This window comes from Symsagittifera roscoffensis, chromosome 3 (assembly GCF_963678635.1).
Source record: "Symsagittifera roscoffensis chromosome 3, txSymRosc1.1, whole genome shotgun sequence".
Taxonomy (NCBI): domain Eukaryota; kingdom Metazoa; phylum Xenacoelomorpha; order Acoela; family Convolutidae; genus Symsagittifera; species Symsagittifera roscoffensis.
Window position 1 is genome coordinate 1,867,784 of NC_087064.1, and position 21,450 is coordinate 1,889,233.

The 21,450-nt window shown below is 34.4% G+C and overlaps 2 protein-coding genes across 2 annotated transcripts in view; one reads left to right on the plus strand and one right to left on the minus strand.

Moving 5' to 3' along the window:
* Positions 1-21,450, plus strand: part of LOC134841881 (MYND-type zinc finger-containing chromatin reader ZMYND8-like) — a 276,942-nt gene that overhangs the window by 87,697 nt on the left and 167,795 nt on the right. The window lies entirely within an intron of this gene.
* On the minus strand, positions 880-20,032 carry LOC134841127 (cAMP-dependent protein kinase catalytic subunit beta-like). The gene is made up of 9 exons (XM_063856915.1): positions 20,026-20,032; positions 16,728-16,789; positions 15,943-16,077; positions 14,825-14,923; positions 14,142-14,224; positions 8,127-8,349; positions 7,080-7,202; positions 6,007-6,171; positions 880-1,077 (listed from the first exon to the last, which is right to left on the minus strand). Exons 1-9 carry the CDS (start codon positions 20,030-20,032, stop codon positions 952-954), a joined length of 1,023 nt encoding a protein of 340 aa, XP_063712985.1. The 3' UTR covers positions 880-951.

Here is a 21,450-nt window from a genome sequence, read left to right on the forward strand (position 1 = left end):
GTTTTAGTTCATTTCCTTCCTTGAAAGCAAGGCAATTTCCTCTATCGGACAGTCAAATTTTAAAAGTCACAATGAACGTGATCGACTTCTGAGTTCGAAAATGGAATTCAATTATCGAATTCCCCAGCGAAATAGCAAATTTTTACCAAAGTCTTCTCCAATTGGGTTGATTTTATTACGCAAGCGTTATCAAACTGGATTATAGACTTTTTTCTAGTTAACTAGTTTAACAAAAACAGTTGAATCACTTGACAAGTTCAGTCCTCTTCACCTGCCATGCTCTTCGACTGACATGCTCAATTTCATCTAAATTCAAATTTAAGGTGTCTCAAAGATTGTCGGCCTTGTTTCCGCTTCGTAAGTTTTGTCCAGTTGCTAATTAGAATTTCAAATGTATTGCTTGGCATGTTTTCCTAGAATTTCTTTTTTTTAGATAAATTTTTTTAAAATCAGATAACGAAGTTGTTATCGAGCTCTTAAAATTTTATTTTTATGTGTTGAATAATGCGATTTTTAGAATGATTAGGGTAAAACGTTGACTAGAATGTATATTCGGATGATTAAACTTACACAAATCTGACAATAGTTTTAAAATTAAACTCTGGTATCAAATTGCATACTTCATTTAGACTTCTCTAAATGGTTTGGTGACTCTTTTCAAAAACCAGTGACAGTTTCAAATAACCTCCACTAGTTATTTTGTCTGTCGTTTTTTGAAATTGCTTTCATCTTCCAAATAGTTTGATTTGCAACAGTCTGTGCTGAATGTCTTTTCTAAATATTAAGCAGATAGTTGTATAGTTGTGCGTGTCAAGTTAGATTTTTTTCTCTTCGCAATGACACAAATCTGCTACGAAATAGGAAGAAGGTGTTCTGGAAAAGAGTCGATTAGTAATTTATTAAGTGCAATTAAGGGTTGACAATAATTGATGTCTCCGGCTGGGATTTGGATCAGAAGTCTTTGAACTCCTCTTCGTATAAGCACTTCTTGTCCATTGGCAGTGGGTCTTCGTCATACTTCTCAAAGTTTCCGTCATCTCCTTCGCCCTTCACTTCCGGTACTAATGGAGCCTTCAGCTGAACAAAAAACGAACGGATTGATCAAATTTGTGAACATAACACGCTACACCTAATATCCCAACTTAAACTTCAGTGAGTCAGGAAAATTATAATTTGATTTGTTTTGTAATCAAAATAAACATTTGAAAACGAAAATAGCCATGTTTTTCACTTTTTGAAGGATTTTTTAAAAATCTTGAAAATGTTTAAAATGCAATGCTAAAATGAGCAGAATTATTTACTGCAAAATCTATTTCCGTATTGAATTGTTTGCTTGAAAAAGAAGTGTTTTTTACGAGTTAAGTTATTGCCATCAACGATTTATATTATTTATCAAGGTGACAGTCTCAGAAAGTCATTACGAGGACGAACTGTGCATTTTGTGAAATGTAAACGGATTCTGCAATAAGGACGCTCCATTTGTCCTTCTTCTGTTCTTTCATTTTCTTTGATCGTTCCGGCAAAATTTTGACTTCGTAATGGTTCACTTTAAAAATAGAATTATTTTTGACCGAATTTACAAAAAGACAAATACTACTGAAAAGATAAGCATATTGACAAAAAGAGGGCATATTTTAATACACTAGCAAACTTTAGTGAGCGATAGTGTGATAGTACGACTATTCTTTTTTCTAACCTAAGTCGCAATATTTGTTGGCACTTTTAAGGCTGTTTGATAGCTTGTGATTTGACATTCGAATAGTAAGAAGTTAACACAGTTGATGCATTTTTAATTCATCAAATGAACCGAAAAAAGCTATTTGTTTCAAACAACATAACAATCATGAAAACTTGAATTCAGAAATTTTTTTTACTGAATATATCTCGCAATTTTTTGAAATGCATAGTTTAAACATAATTTTGCTTAAGATTTTCAATTTTTTTACATGCAAAGTTAAAGTGAATGCCTTCAGTTTCAGTTTCTTATATTCCAAACTATTACTTTCAAAACTGTGTCTATTTCTGTATGGTACCACTTTTTGCTGCCTTGCATTGGCAAATTATTAGCAAATATAGTGGCCGAGAGGGTTCGTGGCCGAGAGGGCAGCGAATGATACTCAAATTTTTGAGGTCGCAGGTTCGAAGCCACTATGTAGCAAAGATTCACTACTTCCCGGCTAATATCTATTTTTTATCAGTTCATTTTATGAAGCTGCTTTTTGTCGTGTTTTCGCTAATGTTTGCGAAGCGAAGCTTCGCCACTGTGTGAAATTGTAGAACTATGAGCAATCTTTGATGAAATTAGCGATAGCAGCTACGATTTTCTGCTTTCTAAAATTTTCAACAATTCAGCCCGAAAGTCTTAATTCAGCTCAAATAAAAATTGACGCATCTGGAGATTTACAAAATGACAAATAATATTATTAACAAAAAGACAATCTATCTATAGACGAATCAAGTTGGGGTGGTGCAGGAAAATTAATTAAACAAGAATTTTTATTTTTGAGTGTCTACCAGCATGGGGTATAAATAATATAAGAAAGGCAGCGAGTACAATTTGATCAGTAAAAGTGGAATCTTTAAAATGAACGCCTTGAAGCAAAATTATTTCGATTGCGTTCAAATGTGTCAATGCAAAATCGACTGCAACGCTCAATAATTGGCAGAGTTCAGCTAGGGAGGAAATTAACCCTACAGAACGTCATTTTTCTAGAGATTGTACAGTAGCTACACTCTATACAAAAGTTTTGTATTTAGGAAATTTCCTGATATTTAATTACAGAAATCAAAATAAGACTTGATCGAAAATGGATTATCTATATAAAAAATTTTGTATTTAGGAAAGTTTCGGATATTTAATTACAGGAATGAAAACAAGACATGATAGAAAATGGATCATCTATAAGTAAATCAAGTCAAATCAAATTTTTTGACGCAAAACAATATTTCAACGGGGCATTTTCCCACCTAAAATTTATCACATATTAGAGTAGCCAATCTTAGATTTGAAATCTGTAGCTTATTTCGACTTTTGATCTTCGACTTACTATCTTTTGTTTTGAAAATTAAAACAAGCCAATCATAGTCAAGTTGCGTGCGTTTTTTTGTTCTGAGTCTTAGACCGGGTTTCAAGGGCTTCGTGAAGCATTATTAAGTGCTAATGATCCAACAAAACTTCACCACATTGAGAACAGTAATGATTTTTCATACTGTTACCCGGAAAACTCAAGGTGTTGCGGAGTAGCGTGACAGAAAAATATTACACTTGATAATGTTTTGAAATGATTTAAAGCCCTTCCTTTTACTAAAGCAAAATACGAATTTACCGAATTAATTTTTTTATTTGGTTATAAAATAATTACTACACGGCATTTTAACGTCATTTTTTCCAATAAGCTTTCATCAATTAATTTTTATAAAAAATTTGATATGAAATCATTTGAATGAGCAATGAAGAAAATCCATCATTAGAGTAACTTAACCGTTAAGTTTTTTATATCGAGCATGGACCTCATCTGAACCAAACTTGGGTGTATTTTAAAAGATCATGGGGCTTTGCAAAGTAAAACTTTTCTGGCTAAAAAAATTTTCAATCAACATGTTGCTAGTATTAGAAAAAACTTACCGGGGCAATGGGAGAAACAGATTGCTGCGCAAAAGTTGACTTTGAAAAGTTCAATTTTTTTTCTTTGAAACTGATAAAAATGAAGTTTTAGGGACCATTGGAGATCCAGATCAAAGCAAAATTTTGTGCTCATTAGAGAAACTCAAATGAATGAAGTTCTTAAGTCAGTCGCACGAATTTTTGCATATTTTTAATGAGTGTTTCAGGCAAATGATTTTCAGATTGTTTTCAGATTTTTGTTACACATTTTTCCGAATATTTTTTAATGCATATATTCAAAGTTCTGCTGAAGACAATTTAATTTTTAGAATAAAAGCCCAATCTGAATAAAAGCCCAATTGCTACCCTCAATTTGAACTCTCTGATTAAACAAAGCTTAAGATGCCCAAAGAACTTAGAAGGTTCTCATGTTTGTTTTAACTTTCGAAGAAATTGCGGAATACTTATGCTTGAGATGACTTTATATTTAGTCAATATACTTCCTTTTAATTAGGCATTTTTGAGAAAAGTTTTTCAGCATCTGAAAGCTACTGGTGGTTCTTACAAGGTTATAATGCTTTGAAACTGGGACAACTTTGATGACCGTAGTTACAATTGGGATAACTAACGCGCGATTATAATGATTAACGATTCAATCAAAGCTTAGAAGGCTATTTAAATCCTTTCAAATTAAACTGAGGCACACAATTGGTTCTTATTAGTAGGTAGGTTACCAGACGCTCAATACATCTTTTTGTAATTTACCTAGCTTAAGGGTGATGAAATTTTTTTTTAATTTTTCACATTTTTTGTACAATTTATAAGAGTTTTAAACACAAAAAGCTTAAGCTCGACAATAGAACGCCGTCGGATCATTCACGGCTTTGCCGTGATATACGAGCAGTCTTGTTCTTCCGACCAAAAATAGAGAGGATTATTGCATTCGGCTGTGTGTAGTTTTCTTTTTTTTTCACTCGACAGACTAAACGCTTTTGACGTTCTCCCAAGTGTATTTGTTCTGCATATACTTGGAAACTAATTTATTATTATTTATTATTTTCACGCAATTTCAGGTACCACAAATAATCGTCGGAATGGATCAAATGAAAGAATATACCAAATTGGAGCCCTTTCAGTAGTGATACAGACGACCTTAAAAAATTCTCCTCTGTTTTGAAGAAAACTGTTTTCAAATTTTGACTTGTTGTTCAATTCCGCGCGAATGAAGCAAACGAGCAGGCTTACAATAGCTTATTTTTGCTCGATTTAAATCCTTCTAATTTTACGCAATTGAAGTTAGTTTTTGGAGTTTTTCTTAGCTTCATGTGGGCGGCAAAAAAGTTTCTTGTTTTTTTAAAATATTTTTTTTTGATATTTTTAGGACTATGTTCTGATCATTCTGTGTTATTTGCACAGTAACCAGCTATGCTTGTTTTCATTTACATTTGATTTTCGAAAAGATCCCTAAATGAATTTCTCAACAAGCGTGTGGGGTGTCGATATTCAAAAAAAGCTGATAAAATTTTAAATCTTTTTTCATTTTTGTTGAAATTTCATATAATTGCTTAAAGCGAACACAACTTCATAGTTCTGAAAACGCAGTCGGAATGTTCAGGGCTAGAGGTTCATACGAGCACTTTTGTATCACTTCGTATCGTATCACCTGCGTGTTGGGGAATGATTTTCAAAAACAGTTCTCGAAAACATTTTAAAATAAAAAATTTTTTTTTTTGAAAATTTCATTCTGTTTTCAGAGAGAAAACAACATTATAGACCCTAAAATTCATTCAAAACTTTCATGGCTTCACTGACACGAGCAGTGTTGTTGAGAGTTCTTGCACATTTCAAACCGCTAACATTAAAACTTAAGCGTACGCAGGTTTGACAACTTTTCGTGAGAAGAGGCCAAAAAATTACAAAACATGGATAACGCTTAAAATAACAATAGTTTGAACTGGAGTCTTTGAATGATAAATTCAAGCTGAGCCAATTTAGTTGCAACATTTTTATTGGTTTTGCTGCAAGTTTAAAATTGTGTTTTGCATGTCCTTGTTGTTATGGAAGCTGCGAATTCAAACTTATTCTCTGAGTATCAATAGCTAGGGTAAATTTAAGTTTTTCAAACTATATCTCAGAAGCAAAAATTCAAACTCGATTTTGAGAAAATGTTTGACAGTTTCTAAGTTAGATGAGAAACACCATACGAGATAAATTTCGTCCTTATCTGGAGTCTGGGCTAAATATCAATGGCGGGCGAGTTTGTCTAGGAATACTTCGTTTCTATGATTTCAGTGTCTTTTAAAGCCACTGTGTTTTTCAGTTTTACTTTTTTTTATGTTTGGTACATTAGTTATAGACTAATTCGTTTTGCTTCTACTAATCTCTAGATATAACTACTGTGCCTTTTTCTGATATGTGGCGATGTAGTCTACTGGGGCGAAGAACATGTGGTTTTTGATGTCCTGCACTCCCCGCCTGAGGGCGCCAAACCTCCTGGTGACATCCACCTGCAGCAGATTAGTGACCAGGTCACGCAACTCCTTCGAGAAGTGGTCCGGACACTGGTACTGAAATGGAACAAACTCCCCATTGCACGCACTCTGTTATGCAGAGACAGTAGGCGAATCTGGCGTGTGTGCTTTTTCAAATGGTCTTTGAAATTCATGAACATAAAATTAACCCAAATTGAGAAAACTGGAAATTTAGAAGTCGTTCACATTTTTTGCGCCCTTCTTTTAGCACTTTATTTGAAATTGAACTTGAAAAATCGAAAGTCAAACCGCAAAAGATTAAATTTGGCGTGAACCAATTCCAAGATTTTTTCCTGAAAAAACATCATCATGACCGATATCAATGTTTTCACTGCGTTCAATGACACTTGGGGTCTTAGGCTTGTTTCTAGATTGACAAACCTTTTTGCGCGTTCTCCCAAACGGTATAAAGACCCTATTTTGGCAAAATTATCTGCGAGCAAAATTATCTGCTCAAAAAATAGATCAAAAATTTTTTTAGTCATCATTTTGAAAAATATTTTTGCTAAACCTGCGCCGACTTCTGACAATATATACATACAATTAAACAATTTATCAAAATTTTGAACCATTTTTTGGAATCATGCACAAGCTCAGGAAGTTTTCGGTAATGTTAAGCCCCTCTGGCATTTACTCGTAGTGGCTGAGTAGTAGGTGCTTGGAGAAACCACAATTGGTGTGGTAGGGGAGGGGAGGGGGTTTGAGCAGGGTGCGAGTAAGAGCAAAGAGGAAAGCTTTGAAATTTAATTTTGGACTGATTGGCAACGGGCAAAAGACTAATTGATGCTAATTTTATCAATACTTAATTATCAATTTACTTTTTTAAGACTCTGCTCTTCGCTCAAACCCACGCCCTGCTCAACCCCCCCCCCCCCCAGATTGTGGCCTCTCCAAACACCTACTATTTGCCTGGTTGCACCAGATCTTGAAACTGTTCAACTCACATCTCCCTGCACTATTTTCTCATACATGTCCATGTGTTTCTTGGCCATGAAGGGAGGGTGACCGGCTGCCATCTCGTAGCACAGCACCCCGTAGGACCACCAGTCTACCGCCTTGGAGTAGCCCTGAATCACAACAACAAAAACAACAGCCTAATTGAACACCGGCTGAACAGCTCATGATGACATCCTGTTGCCACTGTCACTTTTAGGTTTTGTGTTACAATGACTTAATTGTGTTAACCGGTCTTTCGTGTTTGACCGTGACTTAAGCATTTTCTCCGACAGAGAGAATGTCTCTCCGACTTTTTCAAGTTCACTCTTCACTTTCTATTCTTTTAGTAAATTAAAATAAATAGAATTGTTGCTGTTACAAAAGAACATTTTACACACATCCCAACCCGAAAACTACTCATTTATAATTTCATCTAAGAAAAAAGCGTATCATACCTTGAATCTATGAGAAAACGCTAGCCGTTCAATTTTCATGCATGAAACTTCTCATCAAAATATCATAGAGATTTTGTATAGTTGTCTGTATCTATGGAACTAAAGAACTGTATGAGAAGACATTTTTTCCTGTATGACTAGAAATTGTATGGCTGAAAGTTTTGGTCAACCCGGGATTCGAACGAGTTTTTGCTTGCCTTATGGGTATGAAAACGGTTGACCATACGCAGACGTGCATAAAAGCTAACAGCAAATCCCATTTGAAAGCAAAAAAATATGCTTACAAGCAAACAATAACTGTAACTAAATTCACTTGAATTCTCTTTGCATAATTTCAAGACACCTCAAGCTAAAATAAGTAGTTAAGCATTAAATGAAGAATATATTAATAGATCTCTCAAAGAAGAATGTTCCTGAATTATAATAAAAAAAATTTTTTTCCAGGAGGGTAACAATTTATGTATAAATTTCAAAATTTATTGCAAAAACATTATCCGTCCTGGAAGAACATCAAATTTCCGGTTTGCTATTTATCGAGTGGTGTGTTTGGGAAGAACGCAAAAAAGCGTGATCTTCTGATTGAATAGTGTGAAGTGTAACCTTGCTGAGAATAATTTCTGGCGCCAGATAGGCAGGGGTTCCACACATGGTCCACGCCCTCCCGGTCACCCGTTTGCAGAATCCGAAGTCGGTGACCTTTACATAGCCCTTGTGGTCAATCAAGAGGTTTTCTGGCTTCAAGTCTCGGTAGATTAGATCCATGTAGTGCATGTATTCGAACGCCAACAGAACTTGAGACGCGTAGAAGCGTGTCTGTGGTTCGCTGAAATATTATTCGACTTTTTAACATTATTAGCTCAACGACCTGGAATTTAGACTTCGGCATGTTTGTTTGAAAAAATCCAGGTATCACAAATCAACTTCCGGCGGGGGTCGAGCGATATATCATTTTGAATCTACTTGGGTCTCGATTCGAGCTGCATTAAAATATTTTCTGAAGTTTTTCTGAAGTTAATTCTGAACTTTTTGACATCATAAAACGGTTTGACGTTTAGTGTATACCGTGTTTTACCCCATATACCGTAGATAATAGAGTTCGGCCAGAAAAGAATCGCGACTTGAGCAGCAACCAGTTTGTGTTGTTTTTAAACCGGCTTCAACAAAACTTCTGCGATCTTTGCAAGCTGCCTTAACTATATTGCCAGTTCCAATTTTGGATGTGAACTCTACAGACATTGCAAATAGTTCTTTGTCACAGTCGAAACAACTGTGGCACCTTTCATAACTTACCATTTCACGCCTCTTAAATTGGGCGGTCCATTTCGCCCCTCTCGCCTTTCGCTTCTCACACATTTCGCCCCAATATCATTATAGTAATTTGTGTATCCGATACTAGGGGCGAATTTTTCCGCATTGACAAAATTGATTTAAATTTAGTTCAAATCAGTTATCATATCGATTTAAATCTAGTTTAAATCAATTTTCGGTCGATTCAAATAGTTAAACATGCACACTGCAGGAACTGGTATGGATTTTCAATCAATCGTTTCTGAAAATTTAGGATCAATTTTAGTGCCTGCAAAATCTATTTAAAGCAATTTGGATGGATTTTCGAAGTTATTAAATCCAATCTGAGACTCACCGAAATTAACTCAAAATCATCCGAATGTTCTTTAAAACTATTTAAATTCCCCTTAAAAAGCGCTCGTCATCAGATCAAAAAAAACTAGAGGACCAGCTAAAGCTGGAGGTACCTATTTGGTTATTTTGTACTAAAGTGGGATGAAAAAGGTAACTTCAAAAATTTAAAAATTGGGCTTCACCAAAAACCTTATTTGTTGATTTATATAAGTATCAATGAAATATTTTGTGATTTTGGAAATTTCTCAGAGACATATTCACGGACGGAGGCTTCCCACAACCTGTTGCCTCGATTAAAACTTTGCTGTCAGATTGGGATGTTTTCGAGAAGAGTCAAGCTTGAAAAACCAGACAAGAAGGCAAAACCTTGACTTCTCTGATGAGCATAAATTTTTAGTTAAAAAATTACGACGTTAAATCTTTTCACAGGAGAGCTTCGATAAACGTTTTTTTTATTGAACCTAAAATCTCAGATTTGAGATGGTAATTTTTGAGACAAGTAAAAAAATTGCAAACAGCCAAAAAATATTTTTAATTTAAATTTTTTCCAAGAGCGTATCCTTTTTAGTAACAAAATTTAGGCGTATCTGCTATTCAAACCAAAATCTTAGATTTGGGAAGGTAGTTTTCAAGACAAATGTTTGAAAAAACTTCAAAAATCCATTATCAAAATTAGTTGAGTAAAAATGTTTGGACGTAACCGTATGTGCAACCGAATTGTCCACAACCCGTTCTACCCATTGAAACTAAGATTTCCGAGAGTCATATTTTTTTGTGTGAAAAAAATGGGAACAATCATTTACGCAGATGATCTTCCCACAGTCACAACTCGTTCTACCAATTGAAAACAGATTCGGAACCCATTGATATCTCAGAGTCGGAAGGGTAGTTTTTGAGAAAAGACTTAAAGTTTCAAAAAACGGTCAAAAAATCAAAAGCATGACTTTTTCGAGGGTTATATTTTTTTTGTGTAAAAATTTTGAGCGTGACTGCTCATGCAGAGAAGCTTTCCACAACCCATTCTACACATTGAAATCAAAATCTCAAATTTTGAAGGGTATCTTCCGAGAAAAGTCAAAAAGTTCAAAAAACGTTCAAAAATTGAATTTACGACTTCTCCGAAGGGCATATCTTTTTGTTTAAAAAAGTTTTGGCGTAACCGCTTATGCAAAGAAGCTTCCCACAACCCGTTTTATACAATGAAACCGAAATCCCAGATTTCAGAGGAGACTAGTTTTCGAGTAAAGAAAAAAAATTAGAATTTGAAACATCGGTCAAAAAGTCAAAAAATTCACATTGATGAGGGTCATAGTTTTATAAGTAAAAAAAAAGTGGAGCCGCCAATGCATGGATACTTCCCACAACCTGTTTTATCCCAGAACTTTTAAGAAAATGTGAAAAATACAAAAAAAAACATGGGTCAAATTTCCCCCACACACTTTTTCGCAGTTGATACCATTGGTACCATTTTTTGGTACCTTTTTTGAAAATCTGTAGAGTAATTTGTGAGAATAACAAAATTTTTGAAAAAAGAAAAAAAATTTTAAAGGTTCTCAAAGAAATTATAAAAAATTTGATCCAATACATTTTCATAGAGTTTGTTTTGATCAAACAGGAGTGTTTTCTTAATACCTGTTTTCATCAAACCGTATTTTTTTATAATACATTTCTTTTATCAAACAGGAAATGTCTAAAAATTGAGTTCATTAATTCAATGTGCATCGGTTTAAATCCATTTCGAACTGAATCGGGATCAATCCAAATTGGTTGAAATTTACAATTGGGGAACTAAGATGGATTTTAAAAAGCTTTAAACCAATTATCCAAAAAAATAGAATCAATTTACTGCCTAACAAAACTACTTAACTAGATCTATGTGGGTTTTGGTAGTTACTACGATACAAACCTCATCGAAATCGATTTCTCGCCGAAATCTTCTTGAAAGTTCCTGAAAACCATTCAAATATCTTTTAAAAAGCGCTCCTCAACAGATCTTTAAAATCTATTTCAGTGGTACTAGCAGCACCGACAAAAAAAGTTTGTTGATCATTTTAAACACAGTTCAAATTAATTTTCGGTAAATCCAAACCAACTAAGCATGCACAATTTAGAAACTGAAATGGAATTTAAAACGATGTAATTCAAAATTTCCTGATGTAATTCAGAATGCCTAAAATTGGTTTAAATTGATATGGATGGATTATGGTAGCTTCTTAAGTTCATTCTAAACTCGCCCAAATCGATTTAAATTTTTTAAATTGTATTTAATACCATTGAAACCTAATTTCAAACGCTTCGTATCATATGAGCGTTAGATTCTAGCCAGCCATTTCCCAATTCATACAAAAACTCGGGCGAGTTTTGCTAGAAACTAATCAATGTGTAAATTTATTTTCAGTTTTCACAAAAATAGGCATGCCGAGTAAAACATTGATAGTTGGAACACACATTTTTGTTATAAGAAACGTGAAATTTTACTGAACCCGAAATCTTCAACAGAAACCATAGACAATTATGAAGTTGATCGACAGGAAGCCTTAAAACCATTAATTTGAATCATGTTTTTGGCTGAATTTGCGTAGTAAAATTCAAGACAATTGTAAAAAAGAAATCAAAGTTGTTGCACAAAATCAAGCGATAAAAAAGTATGCAATCAAGCGATAAAAAATTATCAAAGGAAACAAACTTCTATGCCAAAATTTAGGTTTAAAAATCGTGAAATTGGTAGAAAAAATGCCAAATTTCAGGTTTAAAAATCGTAAAATTGTTAGAAAAAACTGAGTGAAAAAACAATCGATCTATTTCAAGTTTTTGGTAAACTTAATTTAAACGTCAAGGATTATTGGGTTATTAAGGGTTATTTTCCCATCGGAACCATGAATTTTAACTTTTTGTAGATGCCTTTTACTGTTTTTCAATTGAAAACATTTTTTAACTGGATGTTGAGGAAAACTAGGAAATAACTAGAAACAGGTTTTTTTTGGTCTGATTTCATTGCGAAGATTTGGTGAACGAGGAAAGTATTGGTTAAAAAGATTTAAACTTAATTATTTCTTTAGTTTCTGCGAGAATATACGTTTTTGTCAATCTGAATTGAAATTGACGCAATGACTAAGCTCTGATGAAAAAATAAGAAGAGTGATCAAACAGTTTTAGCAGTCACCGTGATTAATGTTTTTTGGGTCAAATCAATTTGGATGACACTTAGATTAAATGCAAACAAATTGTTTCGAAATTTTTTCAAAAAATCTCAAAAAAACTAACAAAGATTGGAATTGAATCAATAAATAATATTAATTATATGATAAATGGTCAGAAAATGAGACGGCAAAAGAAAAAAGTTTCTATTTAATTATAATCCATTTGATTCTGCTATGTTATTTTCAAAATTACAACAGTTTTAGTTGATTTGCAATCCAAGCAAATCCATAGTTTTTTGCTTAATCAATTTTTTTTTACAAAAAAGATCCTATTCTTTTTTGTCATTGAAGGTTTGTAAGGTCAGAAGGTAAGAAGGTAACACACTACATGTGTTAGGGCCAAATCCTCAGTGTTCTGACTGCTAATTAGCTAGTCCGAGGGATTTTTGTTTCAGTTTTTTTTTTGATAGTCCATCAATTTTGAACTTGTCTGTTTTTCTTCCCAAACAAGCAAAATAGCAAATTTTACATGTTACAGTTTGAGATATGTAGGGACATTCCACGAACAATTAGCTGACAACAACACAACTTAGAATGATTTCCGGACGCTCAAAAACGTGGTGCTCACGCTTCCATCTCAATATAATTAGTTAAAAAATTCAGAGCCCACGTACATTCGTTCAGAAAACTGCTAGAATGGCAACTTTCAAACTCGCAAGAATGGCAACTTTCAAACTTACAAAAACATTGGGAAAAATGATCTAATGAGGGAAAAACAGAAAACTGCTAGAATGGCAACTTTCAAACTTACAAAAACAATGGGAAAAATGATCACATGAGGGAAAAACAAATTTTTTAGATTTTTTCTGTATTTCAAAAAGTGTCTCATAGAGAACGTTTGAAAAAAACGCACAAATTAGTTAAAAGAAACACAATAAAGCAATATAGAAACTAAAAAAGAACATTAGGAAAGTTTTGATTTTTAATAGAATTATTAGGCATAAATTGTGTCAGAAAAAAAATAAATTCAAATTGGCTGAAGACTTTTTCGTTCTGGATTTTTCAAAATATTTTTCCGTTTTTATCAAGTCGGGGTGTGATGGTAGAAACATGGGATATTTTTACTTATTCCGTCCCAATTTCTAATTTTTGCAGTTTTGTTGTATTCAATGTAAAAATACCGTGAACAAAACAATGATTTCACTGATTCGTTTGGTTAATACAAATGCGATCACTTTAGTTTTCAGCCGATTTCTAACAAGGTCGAATTTTGAGCAGATTTTCGGCAAAAATCCTGTAGTTATTTTTTGTGTATTTTTCTAGTCTGCGTAAAACACTGCAGGCTTTTTTAATCAAAATTGAAATATTTTCAAACTAATTAACTTTTTTGGCTAATGCGGCTTATTTAAAAGTCAACTTAAAATTGCGAACAAAAAATATTGAAATTGTGAACAAAAAAATGAAAATTTGATTGGCTAATTCTAGGCAATCAAATTGAAACAAATAGCTTCAGCTCAAATGCGAGAAAAATGAAACATTCCTGTGAAAACTTTAATAAAATTGCCTGTTACTTACTGTTTCACGCGAAGTGAAAAGTTTGTTGAAAATGAGGAAAACTGGCATTTTCAGACCCGGATTGCATTGGTAAATCATTGAAATCAAATTTTGATAATTTCAAAGAGGGTAGCTTTGATCATCTGCTCTTAGTCTTTTTTAAAAAATTCAATGAAAATCGAAGTTAATGTAGTCCAAAATTGACTAAAAAAACAAGCATTTTATAGAGTAAAATCCTAAATTTGCACTTAATTTTGTCCACTAGTGTAGATACACTCACTCGAATTTCTTGGCTTCCTGCAAATGGTGAAACATTTCGCCTCCTGCCACAAACTCCAGACCAATGTAACAATAGCTGTTGTCCTAGAACAGTGAACAACCAACGGAATACACGTGAACAATCAAAGGAATTCACGAATTCTCTCAAATTATTCCACAATGACCTGCAATCACTCTGACATCTGTCTAAATTTATGAGCTAGAGTTATCAATACCCTGGGTTTTGTAACTTCTACTTTTAATGAACATTTTGTATGGAACATCCACGGTATAGTTTTTTGCTTAACCCAACCTAAGGTGTTTGACTTCTGGTTCGACTGAAAAAGCCTACCGTTGAATTGTTTTAGGCACACTCCTACTCATTTTAGCAGAAGCTTTTTTTCTGCCAAAAACCAAAACAAATCACATTTTACTCAAATTAACAAAAATTTAAACTTTGAATTTTTCGAGTGCGCAAGAATTCGGCATAAGTAAGTCTTAACCAGATGGCAACGCGGGTCAAAGTCTTCAATTTAGATGCGCGAAGTTTCAACTTGCCAAAAAGGTAGCGAAGGCCGATATTTGTAACGGTAATCTCGATTCACCAAATTTAAATCCCAGTCATTTTATCTTAAGCTGAACCGGATACATCATAAAATGATCATCATTTGCTTCAAAACTAGTTTGTTTTTCGAAATTGCGTACCTTAAACGCGAATGATTGTCTGACGAGAAATGGGAATTGGACACATTCTAGAATTTTCTTCTCGTTCAGTAAATGGGGAACTTGTTTCTGCTTGATGATCTGAAACAGAACACAATTTTACTTGACAATAAGTTGGGGTGACCAGTGACTCTGCATGCGATCGTACTAGGCAAAACTGTCGAAAAAGTTTTGCATCAGCATCATTCGCAGGCATTTTTTTGTCAATTTTTTAGGAGTGCTTTTTCGAATTTTTTGTGCTCTGCTGAAGGCTAAAATGACAATATACTAGAAAAAAAGGTTTTGCGCAGGAGGCAATTTTTGGACAAAAAATATCGTTCTTGCTCATTTTTGGAAAAATTTAACCAAAAATTGTGTTTTTTCATCTCTAATTACCACCGGCGTCGCGACAACTGGAACCAAGCGGCAACTCGGATCAAAAATTCTGGTCTTAAGATCACCGGTGGGCAAGCTATGCGGCAATAACCGGCTTTAACTTGTGTATAGAGTCCTACACTCTGTTGACAAACTCGCAAAATATGTATTAAACCAATTGTTCATTAAATTGACTCTGCCAATTTCCGAAAGTTCTCTGTTGTTGCCTGCTCCCAAATGTCTGGACACGATTACCCCTGCACGACGTACTTTAGAAGGCGCGCAGACAATTCGGCTACAAACAATTCAGCCAATTTAAAATTCAAACAATTCAGCCAGAAATATACAGGCAATTCAGCCTGAGACATTTCAGCCAGTTTCACAAAAGCTAGATTCGAAAGACAAAAATCGGAATTGGAGTTATTTCTCCTCTGTTTAAGGTCGCCGGTAGGCGCGCTACGCGCGCGTCGCCGCTTTGCGGCGATAACCGACTCTAAGTTTTGTATAGAGTAAAGAAAAAGTTGAAACAAAAGCAAATGCTTTTTATTTAGTTATTAAAATTACTTGTTAACTTTACATTTTTGGCAAAAATATTTACCAAGATAAAATTAACAAATCTTGAAATGGAAGCAAATGCATTTATTTATTTATTAAAATTATTTATTAACTTTACATTTTCGGCAAAAAAAAATCTAAGAAAAAGTAACCAAATCTTGAAATGGAAGCAAATGAATTTTATCGATGACCTGTTTTTTGTCGAGTACTTTGATTGCGTAGAACTTTTTGCTCTTGGTTGGTTTGTATCTGGCTAACATCACTCGACCAAAGGAGCCAGTGCCTAACGTACGCTTCACATCAAAGTCAGACCACTGAACATCTGTCTACAACGACAAAACAATTGAGTCATAAACTATGGCAAAAACATGAAGAGAACATGAATGGTTGATTACTGTGCAAGTATATTAAGAGGTTCCAACCACAGATAAAGAAAAAAGTTGTTTTTTGTAATTTCTTCAAGTTAGTGCCGAGTTTTTTGCGCGCTGGGAGAGCGACTAAACCTAAATGAGCTTAATTGGTTACAGTTATTTTTGCAAAATAGATTAACAAAAACGAAAACAATTTTTTCGTTTTCTCTTTTTTTCAAATATCTATGTTTTTTAAAGTTTAAAGAATTTTTGAACTAGTGGTGCCAATAAATTACTAAATGAACCAGTTTTGTACAGTAAAATGCTTATTTTTTTATAACTTAATGGGCAATTTTTTCTCCATTTTATCGCTTCACTAAAAAATTGTAAGTCGATTTTTCTCAAAACAATTTTTTTTTTTTGAAAATGTTTCAATATTGACTCAAAAATTTTCAATTTTAATTATCTTTCAAAGCATGGACAAAATTTGAAAACAGAAAAACACAAAATTCTCTACCAAGTTGTGGTGGGAACAAAATGTCTGATGAAATTATGAAATATTATTCTTGACTTTTCATATGTTTGTGCTAGTTGATCCCATTGGGGGTAATTTTCACGATACTCACCTCGATTTTGTTGTTCCACTTCTTCTCAAACTCTTGCCTGGCTCTGTGCAGAAACTGCAAAACTATCAAAAAAGAAAGAATAATTCAAACATCAGGAATTGATTAAGTCAAATCACAAACTTTTCACTCTGCTCGAGACACGGCAGAGAGTGCCTTCAATTATTTATATTTTGCTGTTTTTTTTTCGGTAACCGCAAAAACTCATAACAAAAAACAACCATTTAAGGAAAGCGAAAAATATTTAGAAGCAATTTTGGTTTAAGGTCGCCGGTTGGCCCGCTATGTTGGCGCGGCGATAACCGGCTCCAAATTTCGTAAGAGTCCTACCCTCTGTGGCAAGTTCGTAACACGCATTTGTCTTTTAATGCGAGTTAACTTTTAGTGCGAGCTGTCTTTTGTTCAGTAGCGACTTTATGGGGGCGAGGGGGCGGACGACCTCCCCTCTCAGGGATTCGACCCCCTGCCGACCCAAAGGGTCCCCCATTTGTACTATTTTGAGATATCCATTTTTGGCTGACTGGCCTTAAAATTTTTCTAAGGCGCCTTTGGCGCCAATCTATACTAATTTTGTGGGGGGAGCGGGCTCCGAAAAAAGGGCAATTTTTGCTCAAAATTCTCCAAAAAGTGCCTAAAAACGGCTTTTTTCAAAAACTTTCCAGCGGCGCAGAAAATGTGGTCAAATTAAGGTTTTATAGTGGTTTGGGAGAGCTCAGAAAAACTTTTTGGTCGACAAAAAAAAAGGTCGACAAAATTTTCAAAACTCGAGAAATTCCTAGATCCGCGCCTGCTTTTGTTGCGAGTCTTTTGTTACATCAAAAGCTTTTATTGCTAGTTGTCTTTTGTTGCGAGTTGTCGTATTACGTGTTTTTTATAAGAAATATTTGGCTGAGAAGACCGTAACCACGGCAAATGATTTCAACGGTCAGCTTTTCTTGAAGTGTCTTCCGAAAAATTTCACTGTTTTCTGGTAGTGTTTGTGTTAAGCCAAGTTAATTTTTTGCAAAAAATGTCAAGTGTGTGAAAACTCCTCGTGCAAAAACTTGTGCAAAAAGAATCCTGCAGTAGCCATTTGAAGCAATGCCATAAACAGGGGCGGATCTAGGATTTTCTCGAGGGGGGGGGGGGGCGGATTTTCAAAAAAATTTCGAAAATTTTGACGACCTTTTTTTTTTAGGTCGACCAAATTGATTTTTCGAGCTCTCCCAAAGCACGGTTTTGTCCCTATTTTGGCCAAATTTTTGGCGCCGCAGGCAAAATTTTGAAAAAACAGGTCAAAAAAGGCGTTTTTAGGCACTTTTTGGAAAATTTTGACCGAAAAATTGCGTTTTTTCGGCGCGCGCTCCCCCCTCAAAATTAGGGCTCTTTTTCCTTTTCCCTCCCACCTGCAAATTTTTAAACTACTGTTCAACTTGTCCAATTGTCACGAAAATCGACATGCAGACTGATTAGGCCATGAGAAATATATTTGGTCTTCATAATAAACCTGGTAACACCACTCGTTAGACAATAAAATTCATGTTGGTGTGAGGTGGGGGGGGGGGGGGGGGAAGGAAAAAGAGCCAAAATTAGTATATATTGGCGCCGAAGGCGCCTTTAGAAAATTTTTAGGGTCGGTCGGCCAAAAATGGATTTCTTAAAAAGTATCAAAGGGGGACCCTTTGGGTCGGCAGGGGGTCGAATCCCTAAGAAAGGGAGCGTCCGCCCCCCCCCCCCCGCCCCGCCCCCTAAATCCGCCCCTGGCCATAAATAACCTGAGCCAATTTGAATCAGAAACTCATACAAAAGAATCATACAAAAATAATACAAAAAATCAGGGGCGGATCTAGGATTTTCGGGTTTTCGCGAGTGGGGGGGGGTTTGGTTGGTTCGGCTTAATTGATTTTCCTAGCGCTCCTAGAATGCTATAAAGACCCGCATCTGAACAAAATTTTCTAGACGGCAGGCGGATTTTTGTAAATGCTGGCCGAAAAATTAATTTTGGGCACTTCCTGTCAAATTTCGCCCAAGGAATTGCATTTTTCGGTGCGCTTAATTTATTATATATTGGCGCAAAAGGCGCCTCTATAAAAACTTTAGGGCCAGTTATCCAAATTTCCAGTCTTAAAATAGTGCCAAAGGGGGACTCTTTGTGTCGGCAGTGGTTCGAATCCCCCGCCCCCTCCCTCTAAATCCACCCCTGCTTATCGTGCAAGATCTCCTTTGGCAAGAAAGGTTCCTTCTATTAAGGCCTTGAAATACTTTGTATACAATTGATCCAAACTAAGTCCGACGATATAATTGTCGCAAATTTTGGTCAGGCAAATTAACAAAAAAGTAACAATTTTAGGGTAATGTTCATTATTTCTTGGTTTTCCCTGGTAATTAAATGACCAGTGCAAGTTATCGGACAAAACTCATATGTTAGCGTCAAAGAAAAAGTAGATTAAATTTGTTTGCCAACATTTTTTTGTCGAATAATTGTCATAATAGAAAGTTGATATGATTTTTGGCGAATAAATTGACAATAATCTAAGTTAACAATTCAATTGAAAATTTTAAGACAAATAAATTCTTCAATTGAGACAAGAAACAGATAAATCCTTACATAAAACCGTCTAAAAATATTTGGCTATAATTGAAAAATATGAACCAACAACTAAAAAAATAAAAACCCATTTGTGTCAACTAATTGATGGTTAAAAATAACCAATCAAGAATAAACAGTTATATCATCAAGAAAATTTAAAACAGAAAAGATCCCCTTTGGTACTATTTTAGGAGATATAATTTTGGCTGACTGACCCTAAAATTTTTCTAAAGGGGCATTTTGCGCCAATATATGCTAATTTTGAGGGGAGTGCGCCGAAAAACGCAATTTTTGGGCAAAAATTTCCAAAAAGTGCCTAAAAACAATTTTTTTGGTCTGCTTTATCAAAAATTTGTCTGGCCTGCGGTGCAGAAAATTTTTGTCGAAATGGAGTCTTAATAATGGTTTCGTGTTTGGGCTTTCCAATCTTCAGTCATGAGAAAAAAGCCCGCCTACTCAATTCTATGCAATATATTGAACTTACACTTCGCGTTTGCTTCGTTTCTCGAAAGAGAACCTGGCCTTTTTTACATGCAGCAATTTGAATTAAATTTCAGTTACATTTTATCAACTGGTTTTAGAAAAGGAATGAGAGCGTTCAATTTTGCGACTACGACTTAACTGTTTTACCTTTTTTTTCTTGCGAAACAATATGCTATATCGTTTGCATGGTTTTCCTTTATGAGAAAGTCAAAGTCAACTTTAGCTGATATGGACCCTATATAAACTCACATCTCATGTTTGCTTCTCGCCTCGAAATTATCTTCACGGGTCTTTAAACGCAGCAATTTGATTTCCAAAATTTCATACAAAATTATGCAGTAATTTTCATCAAAAAGTATTCAGTAATTTTTGTCAAGTTTTGACCGATTTGCTGGTCTTCTTTTTGGCGTCAAAGATGACAAATTGTTCAATGCAGTCTTTTTGGATGTCTGAAAACCATGTTTGGAGCTGAAGAATAAGTGAAAGTTGTTTATGTGCAATAAACTAAAAAAAAGTCTTAGAGGACTGGCATTTTTGGCTATGTTTCAATTTACTTCCTTTTTCCAATGTTAGATTTTTAAAACGCCTTGCCTTAAACATGATTGAATGATGGAACTTAATACAGTGCTGATTTAAATTATCCGGAAAACACGCATAACTTGAGACATTAAACGCGTTTATGTCAAACTGGGTTGACGTTTGGTTAAAAAAGGTGAGGACAAAACTTTCTTTGATTCTTAGAAGAAGTTTTCACTGTGCATCCATGTTTTAAGTCTGGTATTGGGAAGAAATTAAAATCAAAGTTTATTATTTCTCGTGACAAACATTTTAACAGAATAAAACACGTGAAAATAAAATTTTTCCTCATTTAGGGGTTGGAACATTAGTCGAAGCATGTTTTTTTTTTAAATTCTCTACCTGAACACTTTTTACTAGCCAAATATATAACAAAAGTTAAGGCTTTTTTATTTTTCCTCACCCAGAAGCATCAATTTTATGGTGTAACGAGGTGTTTTACAAAGTTATATAAGAAGATCAAATATGTTTGTCATGGCTTCATAATCATGGCCCATTTTGGTAACAATCGGAAAATGTGAACAGATAAATTACTTATATTGTTTCTAAAAGGGAAAACAGCCAAAAATAGAAAGAAGAGCAGTTTTAAGAAATTGTATTTCCGTTTAAATAGCTAATTCTTTGAGCACAAATTTTCGTGAATAGTTTTTTTAAAAAGTGGCTTTATTTACCAGAATTTTCAAAAACCTTGTGTTTTTTTCCGTGACCCTCCTCGTGAACTTCTTCATTTTTAAGGAAAATGGATTTTAAATTAAGAAAAGTTATTTCCTGGAAAAATTTCCTTGTTTCAAAAAGTTAGGCATTTTTGGAGGACTCTTTTGCTTTTCCTATCATATAACAAAATATATAATTCAATAATTTTTCCAGTATTTTTACAAGGGTAGTTCTTTTGAGTTTTGAACACATTTGCAGTCCTAATGAGGTTAAAATTCATAATAGCTTTTCCAAATCACTTTTTGCTGCTTGAGTGACATATATAGGTTCTTTTCCACAACCCCCTCCCCCCCCCATTTTTCAAATTTTCAAGTTTCTTAGTTGTTTTTTTTATGTCATAATGACTAAATACAATGTAAAGTATGGTGTATGGAACACAAATCT

Coding starts and splice junctions, on each gene's coding strand:
- LOC134841127 (XM_063856915.1), bottom strand. Junction 16,078..16,727: donor AGTGGAACAACAAAATCGAG/GTGAGTATCGTG, acceptor TTGTCGTTGTAG/ACAGATGTTCAGTGGTCTGA. Junction 14,924..15,942: donor AAGTACTCGACAAAAAACAG/GTCATCGATAAA, acceptor GTTCTGTTTCAG/ATCATCAAGCAGAAACAAGT.